General features: G+C 48.7%; 1 protein-coding gene across 4 annotated transcripts in view; it reads right to left on the bottom strand.

Annotated features, from left to right (window-relative positions):
* Positions 1-16,755, bottom strand: part of Trappc9 (trafficking protein particle complex 9) — a 551,206-nt gene that overhangs the window by 494,750 nt on the left and 39,701 nt on the right. For all 4 annotated transcript variants that reach the window (XM_029555013.1, XM_008851069.2, XM_008851072.2 and 1 more), the window contains 2 exons: positions 9,482-9,603; positions 5,500-5,625 (listed from right to left, as the gene is read on the bottom strand). In XM_029555013.1, coding sequence (XP_029410873.1) covers positions 5,500-5,625; positions 9,482-9,603 — 248 coding nt within the window. The remainder of the gene's footprint in view (positions 1-5,499; positions 5,626-9,481; positions 9,604-16,755) is intronic.

Raw genomic sequence — 16,755 nt, 5'->3', positions numbered from 1 at the left:
AGTGCAGTGTGGGACGATGGGTGCCCTACCCAAGGCAGCATGGGGAGGTGGGAGCCCTGCCCCGGGGGGGGGGGGGGGGGGGGGGGGGCTGCCATGACCACGCAGAACTAGATAAATGCCTGCGTAAGGTGGCTCCTCCGAACAGTTGGTGCAACCAGTGAGGCTCCCTTGCCTCAGAGTGGAAAAGAGGCTTTGCCCATCTTTTTCTGCCCAACAACAGTGCTCATTTTCCTGGATGAAGATCCCCAGAGCAGCCCCAGAGGGTCCCCAGTGCAGCCCCAGAGGGTTCCCAGTGCTGCCCCAGAGGGTCCCCAGTGCTGCCCCAGAGGGTCCCAAGAGCAGCCCCAGAGGGTCCCCAGTGCAGCCCCAGAGGGTTCCCAGTGCTGCCCCAGAGGGTCCCCAGTGCTGCCCCAGAGGGTCCCAAGAGCAGCCCCAGAGGGTCCCCAGTGCAGCCCCAGAGGGTTCCCAGTGCTGCCCCAGAGGGTCCCCAGTGCAGCCCCAGAGGGTCCCCAGTGCTGCCCCAGAGGGTCCCTAGAGCTGCCCCAGAGGGTCCCCAGTGCAGCCCCAGAGGGTTCCCAGTGCTGCCCCAGAGGGTCCGGTCCCCAGTGCTGCCCCAGAGGGTCCCCAGAGCTGCCCCAGAGGGTCCCCAGAGCTGCCCCAGAGGGTCCCCAGAGCTGCCCCAGAGGGTCCCCAGTGCTGCCCCAGAGGGTCCCCAGTGCTGCCCAGGCACGTTCTCTTCTTCTCTAGAACTGACACAGTTGGGAATTATTTGCCTCCATGTTTGATGCACCTGGCTCCCACTCCACAAATCAGCTTGGTCAGCATGGACCATAGCCACTTGCTGCCTGCTGGACTCTGATGGCAGGCAGCCAGGCAGCAGGTACACCAAGCCTAGCCCGCTCCCACCCACACCCTGTGGAGGGCATGCCTGAAGGAAGGCACGCAGGAGCACACTTGCCAGAGGCCCCTCACCTCCAAGTCGCGGTTTGACTCTGGGCCTTCCACAATACTACATCCCTTTGACCTGAGCTTCCCTCTCTGTAAACTGAAGGTGTATACTTGGATCACAGAATCATGAGAACTGAAAGAAACAGGCAAATTCACTCTTCAAGAAGTGTCTGTGAATGGATACCAGTGAGGCACGTATGTCTCCCCAACGCCCTGTGTGTCCAGCAGCTGGGCCACAACACGCCTGTGTTACTGTGCCACTCTCAGCTTACCAGGAGTTCTACAGATCTGAAAGCAGGCTGAGAGAGTGCACAGCTCCTCTGGTCACACCACGAGAAAACGGTGAACAAAGCCCGAGTCTGGGGGCGTCCCAACCTCTTCGCACTCATCTAAGGAGACTTGCCATTTGCCTGTGAAACCTTCATGGCCAGCACACAGATCTAGACACAGCCAGCTCCTGATGGAATGCTTGTTGCCATTTGGGAGTGGTACATAATCACCACAAACCACTCACCTAAACCAGCCAACACAGCTGGCAGGTCACCCTGTGCCTGCTCATAAGGAGGGATTCTGTGAAGGGCTCTGTAGAGACCCCTTCCCAGCTCCACTAAACCCAAATGCATTATTTACCAGTCTTGATGTTCATGTGGAGATTTTTGGACCTGCAATAATCATATCTTAGCTCCTTTCAAAATTTCTACATTTGCCAAAATCTTTCCCTGGTTATAGATACAGCCTGTCAGTCCCACACAGAACACACTTGATCAAGAACCAACGCTGTTTCTATTTCAGAAAGACTACAGGCCTTTCTCTTTACTGCGATTATGAAATCCCACCAGAACTCATTATTTTGCTCCCTGCTCATCTGGCAGGCAGACATTCGGATGAGTCAACTACAGCAAAGTGCCTTCAGAGTTGGGGAGAATGCAAAAGGCCAGAAACTACCCAGGCGCAGCGCCGCGGGGTCTCGGCCTCCCACAGAACATTGCTGCCCTCTAGTGTTTGCCTGAGTCGGAGAACTGCGATAGCAGAGCTGGTCCAACCTGCAACAAACGCCCACAAGGTTTTTTAGTGAAAACATTTTATTTTGTGAAATATGTGTATTTACATGCCCACCTGTGAAAACAGCTTTGCATCAAGTCCAAATCCCCTAACCTTAACCTGCAGAGGCAACTGCGGGAACTGCAGTGGGTTAGGGCCCACAGGTCCGCAGAGTTGTCCTCCAGTGCCAGCTAAGGCCAGCAGACTCCATGCCCCACCCTCAGGCCTTCTAGATCTGCTTCCAGCCTCTACCCTCTCTCAAAGCTGGCCCCCCAGACTCCCCAGCCTGATGATAACAGCACCTGGCCACTGCAGACTCCCTCCACAGGACAGTGTAATCTAACCTCCTGACCACCATGAACTTGAAGGCCCACCCCACCCCAAGACCCTCTCTTAACCTCCCTGATGAGATCCAGGACTCCTGACTTAGAAGTACGGCCTATGCCAAGGTCCAATCCACTTGCTATGAAGTGCTCAGGCTGCTCGGTGGCTCACAGTTCTTTACAATTTTATGCCAACCTAACCACTGCTCCAGCCCAAGGGGGTCTTGCGCCCAACTCTGCTCCTCGGGCACCTTGATGGGCCCTTTCCCTCCGGTGGGAGGTAGGGCCTCCCACACTCAGCTCTGGGGGTCTCAGCTGTCCTGAATGTCTCCGTGTGTGCTCAGCACAGGGCATCTTGCCCTCCAGTCTTCCACAAGGACTATACCCTCAACATCCCTGAGAAACACAGCCCTAGGGGCTGGCAAGAGGTTCAGCAGGTAAAGGCGCTTACTGCCAAGACTGACAACCTCAATTCAATTCCTGGCACCCCCAGGGTAGAAGGAAGGAATAGACTCCTGAAAGTTATCCTCAGATCTCCGCAGACAAGCTATGGTGCACGCACACCTATATGTATGTACAGACACACACAAATCAATAGAAAAACAAAAAACATGGCCTGGCCACCTGACAACTGAGTCAAACAGTAAATCCCAGGCACTGGGCTCTTGTTTACCCAGTATCACGGAGGGCTAACATCTTGCCTTGGGCTGTTTCCCAGGTAACTGAAGCGTCAACGTCAAAGCACCACATTTCTTGTTCTCCCTGCTCCTGGTTACTGGAAACCAACAGAGAACACAAGTCATGGCCTCTCCTGCCCTTTCTAAGGACACATGGTATGGCTCCCTTTGAGGCCGTGTGCACCTCCCTACATTAAATGGGACTTACCTGCATTTCTCTCTCCCTCTAGGGTTGAGCTGACAACTGCTACTTCATATACTGTAAAGTAGCCTCACCCCAGTGTCTGAGCAGCCTGAGGGGCAGTGTATGCACTCTGCAGCAAGCACGGTGCAGAGAGGTTAATGAGCACACCAAGCACCAGATTCCATCATGGCAAAGGACAGCACTTTTTTAAATATACTGGATATAATTAAATGATGAACAGGAAAGGCGCTCAGCAACTCTAAGATAGTCCTTTGTTGTTGCTGTTGCTGTTGTTATTATTATGTGTATGTGTGAGGGTATATACGCAGAGAGGCCAGAAGAGGGTATCAGTGCTCCTGGAGCTGACCTAATCGGCAGGTGTGAGACACCTGACATGGTGCTGGGAATCGAGTTCAGGTCGTCTTCAAGAGCAGCACACATTGTTAACCAGTGGGCAATCTCTCCAGCCCCAGGTTAGTTCTGTTATTATTTTCCATTTAAATATATATATACATATATATACATATATACATACATATATATATATATATATATATAAGAATCTCTGCAATCAACACGGCAGTGTAGCAGTCCATTAAACCCAGGTGACAGAGATGGTTGTCTGTCTGTCACCACACTTGCCATATGTTCTGGTAGAAATGATCCTGGTGCCCTTGCCTGCCCTTCGCCCAGTCTCACCCAGTGGCCCCCATGACACAGTCTGCCCTTTGCCTCTCAGAGCCCAGCCTGATCAGTCTAGCAGAAATCAATTATTCTACCTGACCCTGATCCTTAGAAACCAGGCCTTCCTGTTTTCAGCCTACCTGCTTTTCCACAAAAGCCTGGCCTCACAGATACCTCATACCCTCCTGGCCTCACAGATACCTCATACCCTCCTGGCCTCAGACACCTCATGCCCCCCTGGCCTCACAGACACCTCATGCCCCCCTGGCCTCACAGACACCTCATGCCCCCCTGGATGCCAGGCTCTGCAAGCTGGGTCTCCTCCATCCTGCCCTCCTCCACATAGATCTCACCCTGTTCTCTGCTCTTAGAGCAGACCCCAAAGTCTACGCCCTCCTGCTGAGACTCAGCGCTCCCTGTTCCTCCCCTCCTCTCTACTCACCCCCTCCCTCCCTTTTACACCTCTCCACATCCGAGTGAGTCCTCTGTCTGCCCACCGAGGCTTCTGTGAAGTCAGCTACCCGGCAATCTCCTATTGGTCCTTTAGAGGCCACTTTCAAGGTCCCCGGTGCTTACCATGTTAGGTTAGAGCCTTTGCACACCTACTGCCTTGGCACCAGTCCCTCCAAACTGTGTCACTCATCCACTTCAACCCCTGCCTTCAGCAGAGCAGCCCACTTCTCTCCAGGTCTACCTTAGCAGGGTACCTGTTCAGCCGCAGTGTCCTTAGGCCTACTGCTGCCTGCTGGAGTGCGGGCCCACTTGGCTTCCCTATGGAGCTCAGTTCCACCTGGCTACATACACGGCTAACGGCGTGCTAGCCTCCGGGTTAGGAAGTGGCCCTGTCAATCTACCACTAAACATTTTCATGACTGTTTTATTAAAAACCTCTTCAAGAGCTGGGGATGCAACCCAGAGTCCAGGGTGCTTGCCTAGCATGTAGGAGGCCCTGGGTTCAATCCTTGGCACCCTACTCAGGCTCAGATTTAATGAACATTTGGGAAGTGCCTACTGTATAAAGGAGCCTACACAGTTCTTCCAAAGCCATATGAACTTCATGTTTCAAAAACCCAAGCATCACTGGACATGGTTGGCCACACCTTTAATCCCAGCACTAGGGAGGCAGAGGCAAGATCTCTGAGTTCAAGGCCAGCCTGGTCTACATAGTCAATTCCAGGACAGCTGTGGCTACAGGGAGACCCTGTCTTTAAAAAGACCAGCCCCCAAGAGTCAAACAGGGCATGGTGGGCCACACCTTTAATCCCAGCACTTGGGAGGCAGAGATAGGATCTGTGAGATCAAGGCCAGGCTGGTCTACATAGCGAGTTCCAGACCAGCTGGGGCTACAAGAGCCTGTCTCAAAAACAAAAAACCCAGCAGCCCAGCATTACAAATAGATGCAGTGCTGGCAAGAAACAAAATTATCACCCCAACCAGAAAACTGGAAAAAGTATAATACCTGAGTTCTCAGTATAATACCCCAAAATGAAAAAGACAAATAGTCATGTTCATTTGGCTCTTGGGCTATGACTCCTTAAATTTTAAACTGCCATACTATCTCAGAGCTGACTCATGCATGATGCATTCCAGGAGAGCCGAGTACCTGCCGTGGTGGCAGGCAGGAAGGCAGGCAGGCACTCACCTGCCGGAGGTTGATGTATACAGCATTCTGCAGAAACTCTGAAGCTTCCATGCCGCGCTTCTGAATAGCCAGGACCCGCACGGCCTTCACACAGGCTTCCAGCTCAATCACCCCTGCATTCTTATACTGCGGAAATGGAGCAGACACCCCATCAGCAAAGAGCAAGGACATTTCCACCCTGACATCGAGCTGTAGCTAAGGCTCCAGAATCCCCCAAAAGCACCTCCCTGAGACCCTCCCACCCCAAGTGGGGAAAAGTCATCTCTGAAAAATCTATCTTAATAGGTATACAACAGGTTGGAGTAAACCTGTGACTGCCCATGTGTGTCTGCATTGAGTCAAACTACACAATCCTGACTGTCTAATATCCTTCCAGGCTAAGGATACTTACCCAACATACTGGAGATCAGAAGTGAGTGGCATTTAGAGGAATTTGGATTTGGGGGTTTGTATGTGTGGGTTAGGGATGCTCAGCCTGCATCATCAATAGAGGCTCTGCCATCAGCCCCACCTGTCATCAACTGGTTCCCTAATGCTTCTCTTACACCAGCATCTTTCACACAACAGCTGGTGATCTGCTGCCTTTTCCTGCAGACATCCTGGCCGCCTGCATGTCCAGGGCCACTGGGCTTCTGTCTTAGAGCACCTGTCCCCATGTCACTCACTACAGTTCCTGAGATAAGCACAGGCATCAGAACAGAACGGGCTCTGTGGGGCTCCATGTAATGACACGGTGCCCTGCCTGGGTAAGTCTTCTCCGGCCTCACCCTGAGTTCTGTCAGTCTCCATGGTGTCCCCAGACAGCAAGGACAGTGGTCCCAGGGCAAAGGTCTCTTCTGCCTCCCTCCACACACTATCTCCCCCAAGGCTCTGCAGCCAACTCCTCAATGCTAGCTGCTCCTCTACCTCTATCTTTTTATCTTTTTACCTGCCACATCCAGAATTCCAATATGTTCAGTCAATCACAGGCCCACCCCCCTACACACACACACACACACACACACACGTGCACGCGCACGTGCGCACTGCTAACAGAAGTAGCCCATCCACGTGCCAAGCCTCAGAAAGCTATACTGTAAGCTGGGTGTGGTGCTCACACTTTGATCCCAGCACTCGGGAAGGTAGAGGCAAGAAGATCTCTGTGAGATCAAGGCCAGCCTGGTCTACATAACTAGAGAGTTCTAGGCCAGCTGGGGATACAGGAAGACCCTGTCTCAAAAAAAAAAAAAATATCTATTTATAATTACTGTGACAGAAAGGGCAAAGCCTGTTCCTTCTTTTCCCTATCCATAACATGAAAAGTGTCACATTTTACACCCAATTTGTCAGATGGATAGAAAGGGAAAGTGTTTGTACTTAAGTAACAATACTCAAGTTAAAAATACACCAACTGTATACACCATTTTTTTTTTCGGTCTTTGTGAGACAGGGTCTCCATGTAGCCCCAGCTAGCCTGGAACTCTCTAGGTAGACCAGGATGGACTCAAACTCACAGACATTGCCAGCCCCTGCCTCCCAAGTGCTGGAATTAAAGACATGTGCCACCACACCCAGCTTCCTCCAGAACTCTTAAAACAGTTTCTACATAGGTCAGAATAAATGTCAACCCAAGTAGACTTCCACTTATTTTGGTTAAATATACATATTTTAAATTGTATTACAAAGAGATTAAAAATGCAATCATGAAAAGTTATTCAAAATGCATTGCCTACTACTCAAGGGCGATGGCTGCTGGGAGTCTGCTGCTTACTCCGCAGGTGACATTTGAACATGCATCTGGGTGGTGGGGCCTGAGACCACCCCACCTAAGGACTCCTCATCAAGATCCCAGGACAGAGCAGGCAGCACTTTCAGAACTAAAGAGGGACCTACCACACCCAATTCTGAAACAAAGTCCCTAAAACAAATACTGCCCTCATTTACAGATGAAGGGCACCCAAACAAAGCAGCTTCCTGCTCAAGGTTCCAAAGCTAGTAATTGGTGAGGCCAGTTTTGAATTCAAGGCTGCCAGAAGGCAAACCTAAAGTGACACATTATTTCCTAGGGACAGGGAGTGAGTTCAGCACCATGGACAGTCCTCCTCACTTTGACCAGATCTGCCCTTCGCTGGCCCTAGACATTGTGGGACTGGGCAGTAAACTATAGCAACATGGAGTTTGTGTCCAAGAGCATCTCAGGACTTATTCTCAAGCTACAGCCAAGTCAGCAAAAAAGATCTGGAAGGCTGAGTGTTCTGTCAGAACCTCTTATGGTAAGGGCGGTGGGGGGGTGGCAAAAGTGATAACAGATGGGCTCTGACGGCTCTGCCAAGACATGGGACCAAAAGAACAGTTCTCTGACCTCCAGACCACTGCCCACTGTGTGTCATCGTAAGCTTCAGTCGCCAACTTGACACACACCTGGGAAGGGGAAACCTCTGTTAAAGGATGACCTCCATCAGATTGGCCTGTGGTCCTGTTGGGGGGGTATTTTCTTGATTGCTAATTGATAAAGGAGGAACCAGCTCTCATAAGAAAGGTAGTTGAGCTGGGTATGATGCTGCAGGCCTTTAGTCCCCATACTCGGGAAGCAGATGTAGGTGGATCTCTTTGAGTTTGAGGCCAGTCTGGTCTATATAGAGTTCCAGGTCAGCCACAGCTACACAGTGAGACCCTGTCTCAGGGAGGGCGGGAGGGAGGGAGGGGAAGCCAGTAAGCAGTGTTCCTCCATGGTCTCTGCTTCAGCTCCTGCCTCCAGGCTCCCTCCCTTGAGCTCCTGCCCCGACTTCCCTCAATGATGAGCTGTAACCTGTAAGTCGAATAAATACTTTCCACCCCACATTGTGTTGGTCACATTGTTTATCACAGGAGCCGAACACCATGCACCCATGACGATGGCCAAGTTACATACATGTGATACTAACAGAGAGAGGTGACCTCCTGAAGCCTGTTTTCTTACACCTACAGAAAAGAAAGATGTGAGGCCCCACGCTGTCTGAAGTTCCCTCCAAGTCAAATATGATAACCCACTATCTCAGCAGCATGCCGATTCTCCACCTCATCTCTAACACAGTGTAACGTCCTGGGATAAAGTTCAGAAGTCCAGAGGGAAGTCACTAACAAAGCAGGTCAGAGCCTTCCAGGGCAGCCTGCTGCAGTGTCTCTGTGAATGAAAACCAAGTGCTGGTGCTTCCCAGTGTGTACGTACATGTGTGCACCCATGTGTGTACGTGTGTTTATTCGTGCCCGTGCATATGCAAATCCATTACCATGTGCACATGTTCCCTGGGTCACTGCTGCCATCCTTAACCAGGGGTCTGGGTAGCATGGGAAAGGCTAGGGCTCCCTCAGGGAGGAGAAAGCAGCTAAAGGGCTCAGGGAAGGACAGAGACAAGCATGCAGCTGAGAGGCAGGACACTGATTTTCTCCCTCAACCTGCATTGCATGCATATGAGGAGCTGGCCTTCCCCAGCTGCCTCGAACACTGGAGTAAGGAAGACCAGGCCATAACCAGTGCTTTAGCCCGCCACTGTGCTGGCCATTTATATACGGAAAGCCACTGACCCTGACAAAGCAGTCCACGCAGCAGAGAAAGGAGAAAATAGTCTCAGAGGCTGCAGAGCACATGGTCAGAGGACTGGAGACTGCAAGGAGCTCTGTCCACACTCAAGTGCCTGTGTGCTCTGCACTCTGATGACAGGGTCACTTCAGGGACAGGGCCCCCAACTCCCCTGCTGTGCCACAGAGGTGACATTGAAATGCCCATTGACGCAGCACTCTAGGTGGCCACTGAGGCTCATTCCTGGCAATTAGGTGGAAGTTAGGTGACCCAGGTTTGGTTCTCGGCACCCACATAGTGGCTGACAACTGTCCATAACTCCAGTTCCAGGGGATTCAATGCCCTCTTCTGAATTCCCTGAACAAGTGCACGGGTGCACTTACACACATGCAGGCAATACATTCATGCACATAAAATAAAAATATTTTTTAAATGTCAAGTCACCTTGCTGTAATAGGAAATGGCCTCTTTGTATTTGTCAATTATGTCCTCGGGGCTGAGGCAGTTCTTGGTCCGCCCAATCTCAGTGCTGGTGTCAGGGTTTATGCCGTTGGTGGTGAGGGCACCTGCAGACACAGAAAGAGAAGAAACAGTCTTTGCCTGCTCCTGTCTTGTTTCTCTACTGGTTTAAAGCGGAGTTGAGAAAACCCAAATTTGTCGCACTGAAGTTAAACACTGAACCGTGTTCAGTCTTCATAGCTAAGCCACTCCCTACATTGCCGCATCGTGTGAAACGTTAATTAACTCAGCATAGGTTTCCCTCCCTGTGAAGTTTTATTAAAGAACATGAAATATATCAGGCAAAAGCAGCAAGCGGACAATGACCGGCTCGAAGTCGGCTGGACTCTGCGTGCTCCAGGGTGCCAGCCGCAGCCTCAGAGCGGGGACCTGTCCAAACCACACCCTGCACTGCAGAGCATTCTAGAAAGTAACGTTCGGGAGCCAGTCTCCTCTCCACAGCTGTCATTTTCTATTTCTGACCAACCTTTGCCACCTAACTCACGTGGATAAAGAGTTCTGAGAAATTTCCATCATCAGAACATAGGTGGCCCACAGAAAGCTCCAGCAAGGAAGAAAGAAAGAATATTCTTTGATTTCATGGAACATTACTCTCCGCCCAAGCCTTGGTGGCAGGAAAGACTGAGCTGCTTTAAGCCATCTGTTTATCTTACAGACAGAGGCATTTCCCACAAATCCTGCTCCCCTGGTGTTTACTGGCAGCTCAGGGCAGCCAAGCAGGAGTTCAGGAGTTCGCGTCCCATACCTCAACAGCACCATGAAAGTGCATGTCTTACCAGGCTCTCCAATCCCGGCGGGTTTTCCCACCTGCGTGATTTTACTCTAATTCACATGCTTTTTGGAACAAAACAGAGGATGAGAGATAAGTGGAAAGAAGGATTGTGATGGACACAGACAAGCCAAGAGACTGCAAGTGGGGAACAGAAAATGCCTCATGCAAGACGCTCTTCCAGTGCAAGGAAAAGAGCTCTAGCAGAGAGCAGAGGCAGACAGGCAGCTCGGGGTGCGGCACCCTGCGGAGTTTGTGAAAGTCACGGAAATGAGAGGGAAGAGCACTTGGTAACAAGATGAGGACATGTTCTTGGAAGAACCAGATTCAAATCCAAGAACTGGGGTCACAAGCCCCGGGCACTCACAGATCCCTCTGGAGCAGAGGGCGGCACGCATGCTCCAGAGGAAGCAGCACCTGGGCCGATTGCCCCTCTGCTTACTCTCTCCTGCAAGCCACGGCAGTTGCAGGGAGGGCCCTGTCCTGGCCGCTCCTGCTGGTGGACAGGGTCTAGAGGAGTCGAGGCACCCCTAGTTCTCAAGATGACAGAGTCACTGCATCTAATGCTCATCCGGCCCTGACCATGGTGCTCGGCCCAGAGGTCTGCATGCCTTTCATGTTTGTGATATGTGTCAAGCAAAACTTAATGTTTTACGGATGACTGGGATTCTTGATATATCCGATTGGCTCTAACAAATTACCATCCCCTTCCTGAGTGTTATTCCCTTGCAAAAAAAGGGAAAGAAAAGGCATGGGGGGGGGTGGCAAGAGGTCATCACTCCCACAGGACTACATCTCTTCTGTAACACAAGATCAAAAACAGGGAAAGTCCCCAGACACTGCCTGCCCTGTGGAAGGAAGATGCGAGTGGCTGTGCTCCTTGAGTGTGTGCTTCTGCTTACTATACAGCTGGAGGACACATTCCAAGGGAAGCAACCAAAATCCACATCATCTGTAAGAAGGGAGCCAGAGCCTAGCTCTCTGAAGAGTCTACTGGGCCAGGCTGATTTAATTTCACTCAATAAAATAACAAGTTCTAAAAATAATAGCGCACAGAGGCCTGATCTTTCCTGACGTCCACAGTTTTGAAAGCCCACACCTACCACGATTGTGAGCCAATGAGACCCAGTTATCAAGATCCACATCTGGAGGGCAGATAGGAAAATCGATGCCTGGCTGTAACCCATACTGGAGGAAATGCAAGGATGTGGGCACGTGTGAGCCACCCCGTTGCAAAGGCTCCCCGGGGTCACCAGACAGTCCTTTAATCACTTGCAAGATGGCCACTTGTTCTTACTTTGTGCAAAGATTGTATGCAAGGTCGAATGCTGGAAACTTCGGCGAATGGACATATTGGAGCAGAAAAGGGATAAAGCGGAGACAAGCAAAGCCACCAAGAATCAGGTGGGCTTCAGACAGGCCATGGTCACATGTGGCACTAGACCAGGTGGCTCATGCCTCAAAGCTAGTACGCACAAAGTCAAGCCTGCCACAGAGATGCTGCTGGTCCTAGTGGAGCCAGCATGGGGCTCCTGCAGCCTGGAGGCCAAGCTGGGCAAGCATCCAAGTCCTCCAGCATCACAACAGAGCCTGGAATGACAGACGACAGCTTCTGAAGGACGGCACCTGGACGCCAGTGGGAAAAGGTAAAACTCAACCCACAGCAGACACCAAACACACGAGCTCTGGGTCTACAGAAAACAGAAAGAAACTCAAAGCCTGCTCTGCGGGGAGATTATTTCAAAACCTGAACAGGTGCAAGGCCCTCAGGCGTAAATCCAGAAGTAACACAAAAGAAAAACACATCCAACTAATAATGGGGCAGCAGAGAACACCATCAGCAGAGCAGTACATGAACAGCAGTCTTTGAGACCGGTTCACTGAGTGCCAATAACATCCCCATTATATACAGAATCATCAAAACTCAGAGGAAGCTGGCCTGGGGGCACAAGCCTGTCATCCCAGCACATAAAGGAAGACTGCCAAAAGTTTGGAGCCAGCCTGGGCTACAAGGTGAGTTCTAAACCAACCAGACCTATACAGTGAGAGCCTGTGTAGCCAAAGGAAGGGCGGAAAGGGGCAGAGGGAGGGAGAGAAAAAGGGAAGGAGAATAAATCACCACAAACTTCGGTTTCTGATGGGAACTTCTGGAAGGGCTCAGAAAGGATGCCTCAGTCGCGGTGTGCGTGATCAATGGCCAGGTCTCCGTTTCCAACGTAAGGAACAGAACTCCTTCTAGAGCTGAGATGGGAAACGTAAAATAGAACGAAAAGATCTTGGGCCACAAAGGAAAAAAAAAAAATGCCAAAACAGGACAGAGAACACATCGGGAAAGCACAGGACCTCGGCTAGCCACATCTAGACAGTGAGCTGCAAGGCTAAAGGACAGAGCTAAAGGCTAAAGTCCTGAGAGACCATAGGCAAGTGGAAGAGAGCGAGAAACCTCTTCCGTAGAATGCTCAACGTATGTGTCTGATAAGAGCTGAGCTGGGAATCACCATAGCAACCCAGGTAACAACTGGTGAATGTCAAAGCCCGTTTCTTCCAGGCTAGCCAGGGCTACAGAGAGAGACCCTGCCTCAAAAAACAAAAGCACAGCTGCTTCTGTTCCCGATGCAGACAGCCCAGCGGTTGTAATAAAGTCTTGCCTTGCTACTTTCTACCAAAACGGTTTCGATTGCAGACCCGTAACATTTGGAGGCTCCACCGAGATCCAGAGGGCCTTGCGGGCCTGGTGGTTCAGTGAAATCCCTGTGAAAGGGGCCTGCTGCTCAGTCCCAGCTGCTTCTGTCTTCCCCAGTCCTCTGGCATCTCCAGCATCTCTCACCGCACTTCTAGCAAGGTAAGAGCACGCTCAGGAAACAGCTTTCATCTTGGTTTCTCTTTTGGTTTTGGCTAGCCAGCGACCTTTTCACCATCTGGATTTGGTTCTGGGATCTGATCAGACTTACTAGGTGGGAAGCTGTACGCAGCAAACCACCCCCTACTCGGGTATCAGAGGAGACGTCCCCGGACCTGCCTGGTCACTAAGTCCAAAGTTTGGTCATTTTTCTGGAACCTGGACTTAGTGGCAACCTGGTTCGTGTTATTTGCCTGTGCTTGTCTTATTCTGTGGTTAGGAGTTGTATCTGTGTTCATGATGGGTCAGAGTGTGTCTAAGAGTGTTACCCCGTTACAGTGTGCATTGAACAACCTTTCTGATTTCAGGGAGAGAACTGAGGGTATGGGGTTTAAGCCTAAGGCCCCCAGACTTTGTACCCTTTGTGAGCTGGACTGGACACAGATTCCTGGTCTCGACTGGCCATCTATAGGCTCTTTCAATCTTAAACTTGCTTATGCCGTTCACAGGAACTCTTTGATTTTCGTGTTTTGGGTACACCTAGTTTTAGTGGAATTATGTCACGTGTGTCTGTGATAATTGTTTTCTGTGTGGTTTGGTATTTCATGTAACTATGTCATTATGTCTCCTGTGCTGAGATCTCAAGTAGTTCTGTCATGTGTGTCTGTGATTATTGTCTTCATATGTTTCTGTCAAAACAAACCGGCCACTTCAGTTATTATTTTCATTCATTTATTGTGCACAGAATTATTGGTTTTATTTTGGTTTATTTTGGCATGCCTAATTAAAATACACGTGTAGATTTATAAATAAGGATATTTTGATAGTACATTCAAAGGCCTTATAAATTTGGGTATCCTAAATGTCTTTAAATTTATTGGACAATGTCCCTAGGTCTATAAGTGTTTCACAAAACTTTTAAGTGCCAGTTGTTTATACAAAACAGTATCTGAAGCCAGGTGTTGTGGCACACGCCTTTAATCCCAGCACTCAGGAGGCAGAGGCAGGCAGATCTCTGAGTTCAAGACTAGCCTGGTCTGCATAGTGAGTTCCAGGCCAGCTGGGGCTACGGGGAGACCCTGTCTCAAACAAAACAAAACAAAACAAACAGTATGTGAGCTGGTTGTTTAAGGACCTTATTTGTCACATACCTTTTGGTTTGGGTTTTTTTCATAGTGTTTGCTTTAAGGTATCTCTTTGGTTTGCTCGCTTTGGAAGTATTTTGGTTTTGACATTCTCGATCTGGTTTGTGTTGCTGTCCGACCTCTAAAGGCCTGAAAATGGTTTGAGAAAATTGAACTCCTGTTAGTTCATTGCTGGAGATGAATTCTGGGACTGGTCTTCCTGTCTCACCCTTTTGGCCTTGTCCTTCTCCCTCTGTTTCCTGCAGCACTGCTCTGTGTGCAGGCAGATGTGGCCCGTTTGGGGGAGAGGCGCTTTTCGGCCCTGGAAACTCTGCTGGCTTAAATGTGGCCCTGTGCTTTTCTCCCTTGGAGCAACTCTTGCCCTTAGCTCTCATGTCTAAGTCTGCATTGACCTGCCTTTATACTAGCTAGTCCTAAAACTATGGGTAACTGAAACCAGGAATCTTAGTGTGGCCTGAGGAGGTCTCTGAGACCTGGAAGACCCCACGTGGCAGTGGTACTTTTGTTTCTCTGGCTAGAGGACACCTGAGTTAGACGCAGTAGCACATGGCTTCTTCTGGGGTACCTTGTAAGAACTAATCCCCAAGATGGCCTGAGCCAGTCTCTTGCCTCCAGAACAGCCTGAAACAAAAGAGACAACTACAACGTGTTCAGAATAACTACTTATAAACATTATAATGCTTACCTTGTAAAAATTACCATGTACTTTTATTCCTACACTGAATAACCTGTAGACATCTGAGAATTAGCTCATAACTGTTTGCTACAGTGTGTCTTAGACTCTGGCAGTGACATGATTTTGTGCTTATTTCCTTAAATGTCCTCCCACATGCACACCTAGGAAGCAATAGACCACGCTGAACCTGAGCTGTTGCTGTCCCAGACCGTCAGCCCTGCAGACTTGGCACGCCAGCTCCTCTGACCCTGTGTGCTGTGCTCCTGTGCTCTCACCTCTCATTCTAAGTTCCCGCACGCTACTATGGGAAAGAGTTAACTGTAGACAGCTGTCATTGAATCACACCCACAAAAACTGTTTTCTTATACTCTATGCTGTTGATATTGTCAATCTTAAATGGTCTTTAATACTAGATTGCCTTCTGTATTGCCTTATTGAGACTAAACACTTCTTGCCACCCCATTCTTTACCCTCTCATTTCATGGGATTGTCTTTAATGAAAACTGTTTAAGCATTAGCTTCTTTTAATCATACTGTAACTTCTGGCTCTGGTTAGCTTTGAGTGCAAATGAAATATATAATTCTGTTTTCCATCACTTATTGACTCTGAAACCCAGTTAGAAATATTTGCCATATTAAAATGTAAATGATAGTTCTGAAAATGCTTTCCTCAAGTGAAATCCCTTATGTCTAGCATCAGTGTGTATGGTTTTGTTCAGCACAAAGAGATGAGATTGAGATGAGATTCTCATATATGTTTATGTGTGTATGTATGTTTATGTATGTACATGTAAAGTACTGCTGGTTTTTAAGAGTTTCCTTTATATACATCTGATCAGAATTTCATCAAGGTAATCGGTCTTGGTTTTAAAACTAGTTTGTCATGACATTGTGTCTAATCATAATATTTATTATATAAAATAATTATAAATATATAGACATGTTTAATACTAAGAGAACTATTATTAAATAATTTACTAGAAATAAGTTCTAAGTAAGTTCTCATGTAAGCTGAAATTGTTAAATTACAACATGGTTCCTATTAAGAATATAAATTTTTTAAATGATTACTTCTGCTCCAGGGTGCAATTTATCTCTGTGTTTAGATATGTTTATATAGAATAAGCATTTTCCAAATCTATGTAAAATATCTCTAAACTTTTAAAGGAGACGTGGTCATTTAAAACGTGCTTCAAGGCTTGAGGTAAAATCTTAATTGCTTGGTAAATTTGTTTATAAATATTATTAAAGGGTTTATTAAAGTCTGAGCAGGTTACAGCACAGTTTTCCTTAAGTGATTATGCTGCAGGTTGGGTGCTGGCTGCTTCTCTTTACCTTGTGTTTATACGCCTTCTTTGATAGACCACTCTGAACTACACGAAGTGAAAGATTTTAATAGTTTTGTGTTTTCTATAAGGTCTACCTGGGAACTTAAAGCACAGTATGTACATGGGTAATGTTAACTCATTATATTATCTTAATACGTGTAATTTGGATTCCATGTTCTTTTAATAAGATGATGCTGCACAGTAGTCTTCTAAGTCAAAGAACTGCCATCTTCATGAGTTTAGCTGTGCCTGCTTATGAAAGGCCATCACAATTGGACTTACTGACCATTGTGTTCCTTCATTAAAGGAGGGATAACCTCACCTGAGTATCCAGCCTTTGTTCCCAGCCAGGTATATATAATTTTGCTCTAATTGCAAATGGTCTCCTGAATTTGAAAAGGACTATAGTAATGAGGATTTATATATAAAGATTTAAAAAAAA

Source organism: Nannospalax galili, unplaced genomic scaffold (genome assembly GCF_000622305.1).
Source record: "Nannospalax galili isolate Female #2095 unplaced genomic scaffold, S.galili_v1.0 scaffold525, whole genome shotgun sequence".
NCBI classification, from domain to species: domain Eukaryota; kingdom Metazoa; phylum Chordata; class Mammalia; order Rodentia; family Spalacidae; genus Nannospalax; species Nannospalax galili.
Note: the sequence above shows the minus strand (reverse complement) of the source record. Positions and strands in the feature narration are given on the sequence as shown.